Source organism: Heterocephalus glaber, unplaced genomic scaffold (assembly GCF_053883595.1).
Source record: "Heterocephalus glaber isolate CG9 unplaced genomic scaffold, H.glaber_assembly_v1.0 deba00001577, whole genome shotgun sequence".
Taxonomy (NCBI): Eukaryota; Metazoa; Chordata; class Mammalia; order Rodentia; family Bathyergidae; genus Heterocephalus; species Heterocephalus glaber.
In genome coordinates this window covers 30096680-30114453 of record NW_028258358.1, presented here as the reverse complement: position 1 = coordinate 30114453, position 17774 = coordinate 30096680, and the positions used below count along the sequence as shown (strand labels likewise).

The 17774-nt window shown below is 37.8% G+C and overlaps 1 protein-coding gene across 1 annotated transcript in view; it reads right to left on the bottom strand.

Annotated features, from left to right (window-relative positions):
* The window catches only part of Dnajc3 (DnaJ heat shock protein family (Hsp40) member C3), a 60368-nt gene that overhangs the window by 40515 nt on the left and 2079 nt on the right, over nt 1-17774 (bottom strand). The window contains exon 2 of the mRNA XM_004870838.4: nt 5453-5563. Coding sequence (XP_004870895.1) covers nt 5453-5563 — 111 coding nt within the window. The remainder of the gene's footprint in view (nt 1-5452; nt 5564-17774) is intronic.

The following is a 17774-nucleotide window of genomic DNA, read 5'->3' as shown; positions in this document are numbered from 1 at the left end:
AAGCACAAGAACCTGAGTTCGATCCCTGGTACCAAAAAAAAGAAAGTTTTAGGGGCCGGGGATTTAGCTCAGTGTTTCTGCTGCCTGCCTCACAAGCGCAAGGTCCAGAGTTCGATCCCTGGTACCAAACAACAACAACAAAAAAATTAGGTAATAAATGTCTTCCAACACTGTTTTTTTCTTCTTAGTTTTCTAGGTCCTTTGTACTCCTACATAACTTTTAAATTTTAATATCCAATTCTTCATTTATAGCAAGTATACATACACCTGAATTTTTATATATACCTTGTGTTTTCTAATCCTGCCAAATTCAAATAAAAGTTCTACGGGCTCCTAGAGATTTCTTAGTATTTTCTCTGTAGATGATCATTTCATCTACATATAAAGATTTTACTTCTACCTTGCCAATCCTACGCTAATTGTTTCTTTTTATTGCCAGACTATTGGTTTCGGCCTAGGTTTCAAAGTTTAATGGACAGATGAAGAGTACACATATCTACCCTTGTTCCCCACCTTAGGGAGAAAGCATTGTATCTTCTCCATTCATATAAAGCATTTTTGCTGAAGTATGGAGTACATGTCTTTGATCTGTTGAGAAGGTTCTGTTCTACTTCTAGTCTCCTGATAGCTTTTACCATGAACAGCTGTAAAATTCAGTCCAATACTTTTTCTGCAAGTACTGACAGGATCATATGGCTTTTTCCTTTCCTCCGTTAAAATGATGACTTCTGGGGGTGGATCTTCCAATGATGAACCAACACTGCCATCCCCATAATAAAACCACTTTCTACATACTACCAGATCTGACTTCTAATAGTTTGTTTTGTTAAACAAATTTTTATCTATGTTCATACTTTTTTCTTCTATTGTCTTTATCCAGTTTTAGGATTAGCACAATGTTGATTTCCTAAAATGAGGGGAGAAGTGTTCCTTCTTTTTCCTGCTTTAAATGTTTGATATAATTTATCAGTTAAATGTGTTTGAGCCTATTGTTCTCATATAGGTAGGTTTTCAAGCTAGGAATATACTTTCTTTAATAGGTGCTATTCAAATTTTATATTTCCTCCAGAGTCAGTTTCATTAGTCTTCCAAAGTATTTCTTAGAAGTTGTCAAATTTATTTCAAAAAGGATTTTTGTAATACACTTTCTAATCCTTTTACATTCTGTAAAATCTGTCGTAATGTCTTCTAGATCTTGATATTGTAGTTTTAAAAATGTACAATTGATATTGTGTAATAGGAAGAAAAGGTCGAAAGGAGTAGGGGAAGTGGGCGGGGCAGGGGAAAGGAAAGAAGGGAAAAGAAAAAATTTGAGAAAAGGAAAAAAATGGAAACGAAGTCTTTGCAAATAGAGAAAGGTAGAAGGGGTGAAGGGAGGGCAGGGGAAGGGGAAAAAAATAAGAACCAAGATACATCATGTACAGGTATAAGATCCCAATGATGAATGTAACTGTATTTTATATCTAAAATGTACCAATAAACTTAATGGGGAAAAAAAAGGATTGCTTGGTGGGAAGAAATCTCCACTCATTTTGGTGACTGGAAGTCACAGAACTATTCTGTGTTCTATGAGTATGGTAGAGAAAACAGTTCGTTTTTACTTGTATCTTCTGAGAATCAAATAACAATAATTCAACATATAAATAAAAAATTATGCTTAGAAGTACATTTCTATGATAAATCAAGATACCTTCCTTCCCTGTCTCTTTATCTTAGAACAACTACCCTCCTTGGAACTAGAGTCTATGTCTCCATAACTCTACATGAGGTATTAACTAAAATAAGAATTGGTTTAAGAAATTTACAATTAACTCATGTTTACTTTCTCACTATACGATATCTGATAACCTTGAAAATAACCACTTTTCCTATTACTCATAAACAGTACAGTTCATTATGTAAACTATTTGCAAGCCAACATACAGAAACACAACATTTCATTTAAAAGTACATTATTCATGGGCCAGGGATTTAGCTCAGTGGTTCCACTGCCTGCCTTGCAAGCTCAAGGACCCAAGTTCAATCCCTGGTACCAAAAAAAAAAAAAAAAGTACATTATTCATATTATTACAATAGTTTATTACAAACTTGAGCATGGAAAATGGATTAAGGTCTATTCACAAAACTATCAAACAGTTCAAATATGAGGAAGTTAGTCCTAATAAAGATAATACTACCTAAAGAAAATATATCAGAAAGCCAATACTAAACACTGGTGTAAATGTTGGTAATAGGAAGTGGAGGGGAAAATTCATCTGCCTGGATATAAAAAATTTTTCATTCATTCAAACATTTTCTGAGCACCAGTGGAGTGAGGTGGGAAGAAGAAAATATCTATATTTAAGAAGTTCACAATCACTGGAACTGGAATACGACCTTTGGAAAGTCACCAGAGTACTGTTTCCCCATCAAATGTGAACAGTAACGTCTATTTTCCATTTCTCACATGAGGCAAGAGTAAGAAGCAGGACATGCTTCACATCTGAAGCACTTTTTTCTAATGATCACTCTAAACAAAATTTGTGTTTGACTACTTTATAAGACTGAAAAAGATACAATTGCATTGGAAGACTGTTTGAAAAATGAACCTTCCTGTCCCTGAAATGATAGTTTCCAACAGATCAAGAATATTTCTCAATTATTTCCAAATCTTAAACTCCACCAAAATACATTTATATGCTAGATTATAAAAAAATTTCAGCTCAAATGACCAATCCATCTGTATTATAATATGAAAATAATCATCTATGTTACTGTTGAGTTTTAAAACATAAAGCTCTTACTATATAAAAATGTAATCACATGGGCCAGGGATTTAGCTCAGTGGTGCTGCCACCTGCCTCGCAAGCACAAGGTCCCAAGTTCGATCCCCAGTACCAAAAAAGAAAAAAAAAATGTAATCATAAAACATAACATGTCCGTGTAATTTCAAAATGTTTCACCTAAATTTTCAAAAGTGAAAATGGAAAAAAGTGTCACAACCATAACTATGTATCAACTGTAGCATTAGAATAATTTATCTGGGGCCGGGGATTTAGCTCAGTGGTTCCGGCGCCTGTCTACCTGTCTCGCAAGCGCAAGGTCCCGAGTTTGATCCCTGGTACCAACAAAAAAAAACACAATAATTTATCTGATACAATGTCATAGCCAAATTCTATTACAAACTAACATCAATTTTCTAATCACAGAAGTTAAAGTACATTATTGTATTTAGAAGTTGAAAGTGTAAACATTTTAATGAATGAACATTTAGTGAAATTTTTGTAGTCAAGGAATGTATTAAAACAGATATTTTACCAAACATGATCAACTTACATTTTGAAAGCTCTATGACCTCCTGCAGTATAACTTATGAGTCTAGAAGTTAGGAGACCGGGACTAATTAGTGGGCTTCTATTTTTTTTTTTTTTTGGTACTGGGGATCAAACTCAGGACCTTGCCTTTGTGAGGCAGGAGGCGTCACCAAGCTAAATCCCCAGCCCTGGGCTACTAGTCACTGTTATTAAAAGGCTTTCATTAACTTACTGAATTACCTGAAGTAGTTAACATTGCCTTATTAAAGATCTGTTGTTTGCTAAATAACACACTGAAATATAGAATTCACCATTCTTTTCTGGTAAACACACAACTCAGAAGAGATCCAAAAGACTACAATACCCCATCACTAGTCCCATCATACACAAGTTAAACTTTTTTGGTATAGGTTACTATGAACAATCTGTTTTTCATAAACTAAAATTTTAAAGGTTCTCAAACTATACCAGCCTTCCTCAGAAACCATGTCATGTACCCCATTTGAGAATCACTACTTGCTAAATCATGAACGAAATGACAGTGGTATTAAACTCTGAACTGTACCAGAAGTATATCATTTCAAACCCTCTTTTTACTGAATTTCACCAATAAATATATGCCTTATCATGATTCTGCTGTACTGTTTATATTTTCAGTAAATAATATTTTGCTGGTTATCCTGGGAAGAGACAAAATCTTAACTCTTATATTGCAGCAGTGAATTGAAAGTAGTTATTCTGAAGTATTTTAACAATATGCCAGTGCCCTTAGATAAAAATATTTTGTCATAAGACATGCTGTTTTAAATACAGTAACTGAAAAAGAATTTAAATCACTATGTTGTACCACTGAAGACAGTTTGAATCACCAGAGAAAGTACAGACTTGGTAATGATGTGGTCATACTGTAAATGGCCCTTAGCAAAAACAACTTGTACAAATTGTTGTGCCAACTACTACGGCTCAAGGTGAATTAATCATTTAAGTGCAAACTTTCTAAGGGAAACTCCACAGTTAAGAGAACCCTGTAAATACATCAATCTATTTTTAGAAAAGTCTTAATTTCCAAATATAAAAAATTTAGATTTCTTTACATGTGTCAAAAAATCTTTATATTTATTATTCTTTCCTAATCTTCCCAAAAATTCCTTTAGGTGGCACAGTAAACACTGCTGGAATTTGCGTGTAATTTATTTAAACCTACATTTTCTTACATAACTGGACCAATATACAGTATTATCAAATGAGAATGACAAAATTAAAATCTATTTGTCTTATCACTCCAGGAAGCTAATAACAATCAACAAAAATCTGAATTTAAGAAGAAGCATGAAGAAAAAAACTGCAAACTAAAATGTACCTGTTTTTTGTTCTTACAGAAATTGTTAACAAAAGGATGATAATTCTTCTGAGAACATAACTATTATCTTCTTAACCTGTCAGGTTGTTTACTGGTCATTGTTAACCATCTCAAATCAAGGTGTATGAGTAAACTAAAAAACAACTTTGAAGAAAATCAATATCAAAAAGTCCTACCATAAAAGTTTATGCAGTGACTTACAAGAAAACTCCTGGGGCCGGGGATTTAGCTCAGTGGTTTCACTACCTGCTGTGCAAGCGCAAGGACCCGAGTTCAATAACCAGTACCAAAAAAAAAGAAAACTCCTTAGGGTTTTCTAAATACCTACTATAGTCAGTCATCTCTTCTCACTTTTCTTAGTCCTGACAGATTAAAAACTATAATAGCTGATGCTACAGACACATAAGTAAGCAAAAGGAAGTAACAGCATAAAGGGCAGCAGGAATTTGACCAATACTGAAGAAGCAGTAACCTACAGCATCTTCCAAGGGCAGCAATGTAATCACTATACTGTTAATCCAAGTTATCAGTAACATTAAACTGCATTCAGTAAAATCTGCTTACAAAGGTAGAAAATTACATAACACACTGAGAAAAGTTTGGTCAAAATCTTGAGTTCTTCTTAGTAATTATAATAGCTTCAGTTACCTATTCTGTCAAATACATATGCATTCAAGAATTACACTTTATTATTATAATATTTAACATGAAATAATGCTTATTTTAAATGTTATTTTAAAAAATAGCCATGACGTAATATTCAGTAAATAACCAGTTGGTGTTTGGTTATGATACCAACCTACTGCAGCATGAAATTGAGATAAAGCATCAGCTAGCTGTCCAGCTGCAAGTAATTTCTTGCCCAATTCAAGATGTTTCTCAACATCTGCATTTACTCCACATTCAGCACCTAAAAACAAATTTTAAAAAATCAGTTAACTTTTCATGAACCATGACTTAATTCTAAAAAACAAAAAGTTACGATATAGCTATCTGGCTTAATCATCTACTCAAGTGGGAAAGGTCACAGAAGCTGAAAAATGACCTAGATAAAGTAACAAACATAAACACTGCTTATAGAGTAAGAAGCCCAAAAATATACTGTATGAACCTAACCAGTCAAAATAATACAACCAGTCCAAAAATCAAAGGATATTTGCCAAACACAGTAGTGAAACTATTTTGAACAAAATTAAAATAGCTTCGTTAAAGTGGAATCTCATCTTAATGAGTATTATATTGTCTGCTATAATATTTAAGTACTTACTGAACACCTACAATGTACTAAGAACTGTTCTAGGTATTTGGGATAAGTGAACAAGAGTCAAAAAATCTGCCCATTTTCCCCTCCAAGCACTTGACATTATGATAGGCAGAAACAGATATGATAAGTAAATTACATAGTACATCGGGTGAAAAGTACTGTGGACAGAGGCCAGTAATGTGAGGGTGGCAGGAATGTGGGGAGGAAGATTATAGTAAACAACGAAGGGCAAGGGCAGGCCCTCTTAAGAAGCTGACATCTCAGCAAGACTAGCGAGTAACTCACTATGGACATCTAGGAAAAAAGCTTTCCTAGGAGAAGGACCAGCTAGTGCAAGGGCCCTAAATCGGGTGTGCAGATATACTCCAGAATCAGCAAGGAAGCCCGGATGACTGCAGCAGAGCCAACAGAGAGTGAGTGATATGAAGTCAAAGAAGTAAAGGGCCTGGGCCAGGGATTCAGCTCAGTGGCACCGGGCCTGCCTCACAAGGGTAAGGTCCTGAGTTCAATCCTCACAGTACTAAAAAAAAGAAAAAAGTAAAGGGCCTGATTATGAACAGCTTTCATTTGGCTCTTGTGAAAAAGGAAACTACTGAGGGCCGGGGATTTAGCTCAGTGGCATCGTGCCTGCCTCACAAGCACAAGGTCCTGAGTTCAATCCCCGGTACCAAAAAAAAAAAAGAGAAACTACTAAGCCATTTAGAGTAGAGTAATACGATCTGACTGGGCCAATTATTGGTGATTTGACTCCCAACCCTGAATTCCTCCTTTGACATCCATAATGCAATAATGGAGTAGCAGTTTAAACACAACATTATGCTTTGTCACTAAAGAGCACAGAGAGAATTATAGGAAGGAAAGATATCTCCTGGTTCTGCTTGCGGCATTTTACCTTTTTCTGGCTCCTACTTCATGGTGGGTATGTGAGGGCATCCAATGGTGCTCTGTCCTAGCAATATGTCCCTCAGCCACCTAGCACCTCCTCTCAACAAAGGCACCACACACTCCAGCTTCACACATTCAAGCCAGTGACTATTGCTATACACAAGCCAGCCAGCCTTGGCTTAGGTACACCAGATGATTGTAAACTCAGTAAACTTCTCTACCATTAGCAACTTCGGGGTGCAACTATACCTTATCTAGCTTGAATGGGAGTCTAAACCTCTTATATAAGAGGCCCCTCTGTCAAACTGGCCCTTTCTTGGGACTTTCAGCCCTCTATTCTTTGGCATTCTCTTCACATCTTTAGCTACTCTCCCATTATAGCTTAAGAATTCTATGAAACTATCCCTTTTTAAACTACTGTGTGCTTTTCCTCAGTGGAGACTGATGTACAGTTGGCACTGGTAGTAGCCCCAAGAGACAGATCTTCAAAAGGGGATTTGAGGGTTTTTTTGGTCAAACCCTCAAGCTTGAGTGCAGGGCTGAGCTCCTTGCCAATGGGAAATAAGGTACTAGTAACCATAGCAAGTACGGTAAAATGCTAGATTGCAAGTAACTTGTTCTGCAAGCATTCCACAAGACAAGCAAACATTTCTAATAATTTTTTTTTGGTACCAGGGATTGAACTCGGGACCTTGCGCTTTGAAGGCAGGCGGGGGAACCACTGAGCTAAATCCCCAGCCCCATTTCTAATAAATTTTTTTTTTTTGGTACCAGGGATTGAACTTGGGTCCTTGCGCTTGCGAGGTGGGCGGCAGAACCACTGAGCTAAATCCCTGGCCCTCCAGTCCCATTTCTAATAATTTTTTTTTTTTGGTACCAGGGATCAAACTCAGGTCCTTGCGCTTGCGAGGCAGGCAGTGGAACCACTGAGCTAAATTCCCGGCCCTCTAATAAATTTTAACCTGATAGATGAGCAATGTCTTGCAATAAGAGTAGTACATGATGCCAAATGTCTCATGTTCACAACTGAGCCAACAGTTCTTCTCCCTCTCCCTTCCCTTCTCACTCACTCTCCCTCCCTCTCTGCCTCTTTCCCTCTCTCCTCTCTGCAGAACTGTAGGTGACTGTCTCCCAACAGCCAGTAAAGGTATTAGTGAGATCTCATCTGCAAAGAAAGAAGATAAGTAGGTAAAGGAATCCCTCACTTCAAATGAGATTAGGGATATGTGGAAAATGTGGAAAACTGCAAAATTTTATAGAAAAGGTTACTTATCAAATAAGTCTATAGCAAATGCAATCAATCAATCTGTTTAAGGACAATGCAATGTCACTTTTCCATAAAATCCTCAAAAGGAGGCAAAAGCAAACATCATTGGATAAATTCCTTGTTTAAGTGGCACGAAAAGAAAAAGATTTCACTGAGCCAAGATAGCACTGATTCCATTAGTGATAGTGAAAGATGATCTGCACAACAACCCTCTTCTATCTTGTCTCCCTCACACATTGGCCACAAAGGTTTTCAAAGGTTAAGTGCAGATAAATTTATTTTTCTTTATATAGTATTTTATATTTTTTATTATTTTGAATTATAATACAACATTATAATCACTTTTATATTAATATTTTTGGGTTGTAGAACAAATCATCTGAGTTATCATTATTTCTTATGGGGAAATTCCCTTTGATATACAAGTGCTTTGAATTACAAGCATGTTTCTGAAATAAATTAAGCTCACAAACCAAGGTTTTATTGTACTGTAATCACAATTAAGCTAACACTTATGGCTGACATATAAAAAAATGGTGAAACATGTCTTGGAAGGCTAAGTAGCTGGTGCACTTGACCATAATGACAGAAATCAAAATAAGCACTTGATGTGGGGTAGATTCTTTTGAATGCACTAAAGGTCTTAGAGAAAAATACCAAGCTTAGATCTAACCCTCAACTCAAGTCACAGACTGAGAGCTTCCATGACAGCTTGAAAACAATCTCTTGTTTTTTGTAGCCACAGAGGTAATTTAGCTAAAATTCAACCACAAAATTTAATTATGAGGGTTGCTGAATTAAAGCAATAGTTGAATCCACAGTCTCACCAAGTTTCTCATGTAAAAGTTAAGGTACAGGGCCGGGGATTTAGCTCAGTGGTTCCGGCGACTGCCTCGCAAGCGCAAGGTCCCGAGTTTGATCCCCGGTACCAAAAAAAAAAAAAGTTAAGGTACAGATGAATAAAGAATGAAATCCTTACATCTGGAGAGAGAACATATATTTGGATCCAGTGAAATTAACAAACATGAACTTCCAAGTCCTTTTGAATTTCTTTTACTAGAATTAGTTTGCCCTTGTGTGAAAAGACTAATCTTTGATTGCTTAAAAATCCTAGGACAACATTACATTGGGCAGATGCCTTGAAAAGAGATGCTTATCCTCCTTAAGAGCCACCATAAACTGGGCATGGTGCTGCATGCCTGTAATCCCAGCACTTGGGAGGCTGAGGCAGAAGGATCACTGAAAGTTCGAGGCCAGCCTAGGCTACACAGTGAGTTCAGAGCCAGCCTGAACTACAAACTGAGACCCTGTCTCAAAAAACTAAACCAAACCAAACAAAACAAAAAAGAGCCACCATAATCATGCACCCATTATCATTAACCTATAATTAGAGTCAAATCACAGCAGGTTTCAGGAAGACAGATATACAATATGACCCAAAAGACACATGGAAAGAATTGCAAGGCTTTACGGATAAACTAGCAGGATGCCACAGATCATGTATGAGAATGGACTGTAGAGCTGTTAAACTGAGTGGAATATAACAAGAGATCAGTCCAATTCATTAATATGTGTCTTACACTGAGACAAAGTATCCAACATCTAAAGTTAAAGGGGAGGGCCAGGGATTTAGCTCAGTGGTTCGCCACCTGCCTCAAAAGCGCAAGGTCCTGAGTTCGATCCTCAGTACCAAAAATAAATAAATAAACAAAGTTAAAGGGGAAAGGTTTGTTTAGCTCAGTTTGTAGGGGTTTCAATCATTAATCAACTGGCTTTATGGCAGTGTGGCACATGGCAGAGGGGCAACACTTCATGGTGGACAGAGGTAGCAAAAGCAACAAGAGATCTTAACAGTGTCTTTCTGCCCCTTTTATCTTATCCAGACTACTGGGATTAGGGGAATACCAAGCCAATCAGTGTACTGGTTTAATAATCACATGCCCTTAATCTCAGCATCACACACTCTAGATTCAGCCACCTCTGAAAAAGCCATTTACAGACCATGTAAGGCTGTAGAGGGAAATCTAGACCCAAACCATAACCATATGTATACATTTACTGAACTGTTTTGGTAACACAATTTCCCTAGAATAAGAGGGATCTAAAGGATTAGAGATACAGGAATGTTGGGCTAGATTTATTATCTATACACCTATCTCCCACTTTTGTTTCATGTGAGAGCTGAGAAGACACTCCCTTTACTAAGACATTGAGAAAGGTATTAGTGAGGAACCATCTACAACTTTCTCAAAGTTCTGTGGTCACTCCCCTCTGTAAGACAACTATGACTGGGAGGATGCAATGTCTGAGATGGGCTTCCTGACTTCAATGGGATGATGATACTTCCTAAAGTAGTACAAGCTTATCCAGCAACACTTAACCATCAAGAGACTAGGCAGGCACATCAACTATAAAATACATACATTACAAAGGAGACAAAATGACATGCTCTGTGGATGTCACTCAATTTCTTTCCCCACCATACATGTGCTTGTAAAACTGACCCAAGGGAAAAATGGCCATGGCAACAGGAATGGAGGCTTTGAACGAGTTCAAAAACAAAAATTAGTCCTTGCCAAGATGAACCTAGCTACACTACTGCCAAACATCCAATCTGCCAGCACTAAGCCCCAAATCGTGCTCCCAATATGCCATCATGGGGTGGCGGGGGGGTGGCAACAGATTGATTTTATCTGGTCTTCTTCCATAATGGATTCCCTTCTGATATTCTGGATATGAATTTGCCCCTAAGGCTTCTGCTTGCACACCACTGACAAAAACACTCATAGTACATTCATAGAACGTCATTCTACACAGCACTATACCTCTCAAGGAGCTCATAACACAGCTGAAGTACACAATATGTGCATGCCCACAGGATTAACTGGCTTTACCACATACAGTACCCAACAACGTTTCCAATGAATACAGTGATGGTGAACCTTTTAGTGCTTTCAGTGATACAAACAGCCCATTGCTGTATGTGTGCCATAGGACTGCCATCACTGAATCAGAAGACTGTCGTCTGGCTATTCTGTACTCCATATGCCACGGAAACTAATAGGAAAAAAAAATCCCATTCTATTGGCTAGAAAAACTGATCCCAACTACCAAGGAGAAAAAAGCTGCTAAACAATGAAGGTAAACCAGGTAGAACCCAGGGGACCCTCCAGAGCATGTCTTAGTTCTTCTATGCTCAGGGCCAGGGATTTAGCTCAGTGATTCCGCCACCTGCCTCACAAGCACAAGGTCCCAAGTTCAGTCCCCAGTACCAAAAAAAACCCCAAACCAACGTATTATTTCTTCTATGCTCAACACTAAGGATTAATTTTTTAAAAATCTATAACAACCACAAAACAGGCAGTCTCTTCAGGGAGGAAGGTGTGTGGGTAAAAAAGCCAGAGAAGCTGAGATTCCAGCTGACAGTGAGAGAAGGAAAAGGAGGTAGCTGATGAAGGAAGCATATGTACCGCCTAAGACTTCATGATGAGTTACAGAAACAAGGACTATAATAGGTTTGCATAATTCCCATTTGCTTGTTATTCATCCACATTTATTTTTGTAGTCACCCCTCAGTATCCACAAGGGATCTGTTCCAGGACAATCCCTGTGCCACCACTGTAGATACCAAAATCCACAAATATTCCAGTCCTAAATCACATAGTATTTGCATATAACCTACAAAAACCTCATATATACTTTAAATCATCTCTAGATTACTTTCAATGCCTAACATAACATAAATGCTATGTAAATAATTGTTATACTGTATTTAGGGAATAATGACCCCAAAAAGTATACATCTTCAGTGCAGATGCAAATATTTGTCCAAATATTTTTGATCTACAGTTAGTACAATACATGGAGGCACAGCCCACAGTATAGAGGGCTGACTATACAGGCAACCATTATAATTCAGATTCTGTATATGTGAATTCACCCACTCACTAAAATTTGTACCTGAAGCACTTTCACAGCCATTTAGGAAACAAGTGCATGCACAGATCAAAAAGCTTGAATTACCTGAAGTATATGTTCCCAGCTAGGTCTAACAAGACAACACTGCCTTCTTGTTTCAGCTTTCCTATTATAAACAAGTACATTTCATGTCATGTTTTGTTTTCTAGGTGATTTTACTACTTAAAACGGCTCAATCATAGTACTGAAGGTTCAGTCTGCTTTTCACAATTTGCCTGTCTCTTCTTAGAACCTCAATCCCCCAACACTGATTGTTTGGTCAGGGTTTTGCAAGGGAATAGATTTAATACAGGACACACGATTTACAGGATTATTTTATAATATTCACCCAAAAAGTCAAATGCAGAGGTGTGCAAGAGATCTAACTAGAGACCTAAAGAATCTACCAAGGGTCTGGATCCTACAGAAATGTCCTGCACGAATCCAGTTGAAGGCCTAAAGTCCAAGGCAATGTCCTCCATGAGTCCAGCCAGTGGCCTAGAGTCCACGGCAATGTCTCATGGTTGTCCGTCTCGAGGATCTGCACCTTGAAGGCCCAAAGGCCAGTGGTGGAAGCTAGAAAATTTGCACCAGTGAGGTGAAGGATTTGAGCCACCAGGTTGAAGGATCTACACTGGAGCCAGGAAGTGACACTCACAGTGAAGATCAGAGCTTCCTTAAGAAACAGCAGGCACTTCCAGCAACAGTGAGGACCCAAGCTCCTCTGCCACAAGAACAGCCATGTTTGCATCAGGAAAACCAACCACAGCAAGCTTCTCCTAGGAAATCAACAGCCCACGATCTTCCCCTTTACTTCTCTTTTTTATGCCACTGGCAACAGTCCTCAGGTGGGTCTTCCACTCCCAAACCACGCTCATTCAGTTCAGCTGGGCATCTCAAGTTAACCATTAGTTAATCCACCACACTGATCAAAAGAAAGTTTGAGAGCAGCAACTGTCGGTTTTTTCTTTCTTTTCCCCCCAGTACTGGGGATTGGATCCTTGGCCTCACTCATCCTAGGCAAGCACTCTACCACTAAGCTATATCCTCAGTCCTAACTTTTTTCTTTACATCACCTAGTTCAGTACTTTACATACAGTGAGTACTCAATATTTGTTGAGTGAATTGAACTACTTGTCTCCTTACTTACATATAATTCTTCAAAATAATATAATCTAATATATAAAATAACAATTAGCAAATCAAAACTGATCAACCCATGATTCATAAAGACAATATCTGAAAAAAATATATTGTTGGCTATTGTACATCAACTCCATTTTGAGCCACAGATCACTTTTATCCCTTTGCCACATATGCTATGAACATTATTTTCCAAGACACAAGGCTACCAAATATCATGACATTTCCTAATCAGCATCAAAAAGGTTTCTCCCTAGACAAGTATCAATCATAGCTCAACAAAGGAAATAGAAAAGGTAAGAAAAAAGGTAAAATAGGTAACCATGTCATTCATTCAAGTTAACATTTACATATTATATTCTGACAGGCACAAAATAATTCTAAGAAACTCACAAGTTATTAAAGGTATGATGGGTTAAAGTCACAAAGCCATATGAAGGAAAGTACAGAAGGCAGGGACTGACAACTGACAATACTGTACTGAAATTCAAGCCAGGCAGAACCCAATCAGAATGTTACAATGTGAGGAATGAGGAAAATCCTAAAATTATCCTATAAAACAACACAGGTCTGGGTCCAAGACCCAAGCAAGGTGAGGAAGAGTCTGGAAAAAGTCTCATGGCAGAAACACAGAAGACAAGTGGAATGTGGCCACAGAAAAAAAGGCAGGAAATTCTGTATCTTAGCAACTCCACAGTTCAGCAAAGACTAATGAAAAAAAGTTTCAATGAGAATAATCGGAGCTGGGGGCCAGGGATTTAGCTCAGTGGTTCCAGCGCCTGCCTCGAAAGCACAAGCTCCCGAGTTCGATCCCCGGTACAAGAAAGAGAGAAAGAAAGAAAGAACGAAAATAATCGGATCTGGAGACCTTAGATCTTGTAAGCACCTCTCACTAATCATACTGATGTAAAAAAGTTTAGTCTACACAGCCAATCTGAAAGAAAAGGGTAAGGAGTTATATACCACATTAGAATGATGTCTGCACCAAAATTTCCTAAATGAACTAGAAAAATAAAATCTATTACAAATATATGTCTTAGTCTATTCAGAGTACAGCAAAATCCCTTAGACTGGATAATTTATAAACAGCAAGTTATTGCTCAGTTCTGGAGACTAGGAAATCCACAAGGAAGGCACGACCAGATTCAGTGTCTTGTAAAAACAGTTCTCATTTTATACATGGCACCTTGTTGCCAACATGACTTAATCACTTCCCGAGGGGCCCCATCCCTTAATTGTCCCATTAGGTATTAAGCTCTAATAAATAAATCTGGGAGGAAGACCAACATTCAAAACATAGCACCAGGTTTGCTCAATTCCATGGACATTATCTGTCTTTGCTTCAATTAACTGTGAAAGCATAAACATTATAACAGGCTTCCTTGCTCAAAGAATTTCAAGAAAATAAATTCATGCAAAAAAAAAAAAAAAAGCTCAGAATCAATTTACTTATCCATTTAAAAAAAGATTTATTGCAATCTACTTCAAACATCTTTTAGGTACAGAAACAAGAGCCTTTTCCATAAAACTTACATTTTAAAGGGAATAAACAGATAAGAAAAGTAAATGAGATCTTTTTATAAAGAAAATACAAGTAATAAAGGGATAATACTACTGGAGAGAGTGCTTTTTACATAGCACATCAAGAAGGCCTCTGTGAAACATGAATGTTCACTTGGTGATCTTAGGGAATAGCTTTCCAGAGTATGGCAATAGCAAAAATACAGACTTTATGTCACAAATGGATTTGAAGTTTAGAAATAAAAGAAATTAATGCAAAGTGAACATGGTGACACATGCCTCTAATCTGGGTGGCACTCTCGGTGGCTGTGGCAGAAGGATCACAAGCTCAAGCCCAGCTCAGTTCTGATCAGCAAGGTCCTGTCTCAAAATAAAAAATGAAAAAAGGTCTGGGGGTACAGCTCAGTATGAAGGCCCCAGTTTCCATCTCCAGTTTCCATTACCCCCAGTACTGGGAGGGAGGGGGAGAGGCACTCCAATGGGAAACTTCTGACAGGTTGAAGGAATTTGAGGAAATGTTAGGCCTGGTGGCTCATACCTATAATCCCACCACTTGGGAGGCTAGACAAGAGGCTCTGAGTTCAAGGTCAGAATACGGTACATGGTAAGTTCAAGGCCAGCCTGAAGTACATAGCAAGGCCCCGTCTTGCTAAACAAAAACATTTTTTGAAATTTAAAAAAAACAAGGAGTTTGGAGAAGTAAAAAGTCAGATACATAATGCTTTACAGTTACTAATAAAATAGTATGTTGGGGGGCCGGGTATTTAGCTGAGTGGTACCACGCCTGCCTCACCAGCGCAAGGTCCTGAGTTCTATCCACGGTACCAAATAATAGTAATTTTAAATAATAATAATATGTTGGGGAAACAACAGATAAAAATGTAGACAGATATTACTAACTCAAATTCTGCTATCAATATAAGCAAAATAGAATTCGATAGCTTCAGAGACAAATGACATCACAGACTAATTTGACAGAAGTGCTACTAGTAAAGGGAAAAAAGAGACACAGAAACTTGCTAAGGTCTGAATATCACCAGAATTCATGAGCTGAAACTTAATTCACTGTGGCGGTATTGAGACGTTTCAGAAGTGATTACATTATGAGAGCTGTGCCCTTGCGAATGTATCAGCACCTTATAAAATGGATGGGGAACAAACATCCTTTTTGCCCTTCCACCTTCTGCTGCGTAAGGCCACAGCATTTGTCCCTCTGCCATATGAGGATACAATAGTGTGTCCCTCAACAGATATGGAATAACCTTGGACATCTTAGCCAAGAAGGGAACAACTGATGGTCAAATACACCAAGGTTCAAGCCGGGCAGGCCTAGACCAGCTAGCAAGCCCGGAAGTACTTAAAGTTGAAATAAATATTTATTGTTTATAAATTACTCAGTCTAATGTATTTTGTTACAGCAGCTCAAACAACTGTAGAAGAAACATCTTTAGATGAGAGGAAATGCAATCTAGATATGTAAGATAGGATTTAACCAGAAACAGAGATGACAATCTAATATGAGAAAAGGTAGAACAGGTTCAGATGTAGATAAGTTAGTGAACTGCTGGTAGAAAGAACAAGAAGTTTTCCGGTGATGGATTTCATTTTCTCAATACAGACACGGTCTAAAAGAATGAGGTAAAAGGAGTTTAAATTGGAGGAATAAGGAAAAAGGTTTAAAATACTGATTTCCAAGAACTAACATACTAGGGAATTATAGGAATGCTCATAGTATTCAGGGTCAGGACCAATTTCTACATAATTTGGGGGAAAAAACATTTCACAATTAAATCATGATTAGGGCCTTTTTTCCTGCCTACAGGCCAGCTACGGCATGACAAAGCATGTCAGATGTAACTCCGTTTGCGCCTCAAGTCACAGCTAAGACCTCAAGGGCCCCATGATGCTGTGATGCTCCAGGCCAGGATTACACCAGCTGGAGACATCCAAGGAAGAAGCAAATCTTCATCCGCATAGTTCCTCCTTATTCTAGGACTAACACCACCCTAAATTATCTGCTACATTTCTTCTCCCTATATACTGAGTAAAGGTGTGGCAGGCTGGGGGCCTTTCATCTTTGCTGCCCAGAGCAGCATTGATCAGGCCCAAAGCTCAGCTTCTTAAGTCTCATTTCTGTCTATACATTAATTAATTTGCCTTGTGCTGTCATGGCTCGCAGAGTAGGACTTAATGCAAAGGTTTTAGTAACATCCCCTTTCCCTGTTCCCTACAATTCAGTGTGCATCTGAGATCGAGATTTTTGTACTTAAAATGAAACTAACAACAAAATTATTTTTCTCCACGTGTATTCAGGTGTTAAGGTACAACAAACAAGTTGGCCAGGTTGGATTTAATCAAGTTTGTAATTTGCCAGGTGAGTGAAGCCAAAGGCTATAGAGGCAGGGAAATTAAAGGCTGTTTGCAATTGAGTGTGTACAATGATAGACCCTGAATCCAAACTAAGAAACCTGGTGAAGAGGACATGGAAGCTTCAAAATGCACTTCTTAAATCCCCACACAATTTGTAAACTCCTTAGGGAAAACAATTTTACTGTATATACCTCACCAGAGACCAAGAGTGTACACCTTTGTTGATTGACTCTTCTGTATCCCAGAACTCCAAATAACATCATATCAAATCATATCATTTTTTAAAAAGTCAGTTTCTAATGAATGTTAAGAAAAATAAATTTATGGTGAAATGTTTGCATTCTAAAGAGCAGATGACTGCGTTCCCATACTATTTCCATGTAAACAAAGAATAGCTGCTGACTCATTAATCAAAGGAAGACAGACAATGACAATAGAAACTAAACTTAATCACAATTAATTAACTTCACATGGGAAAATAAAACCTAATTATTACAGGGCATTTCATCTCAGAACAACTCCTGTCCAGAATAAAAACTATTGCATTTAGAGGAACTCAGAAAATGAGACAGTCAGGTCGACTGGACTTGGACACTACTGCTAAGTACAGCCTATCTTATAAAGAATTTAAAATAACTAGAAGTTATCTGACCATCTGCTATAAAACTTAATCTAACTTTCTTAAAATCATTTTTACTACTTTATGTACTCTTT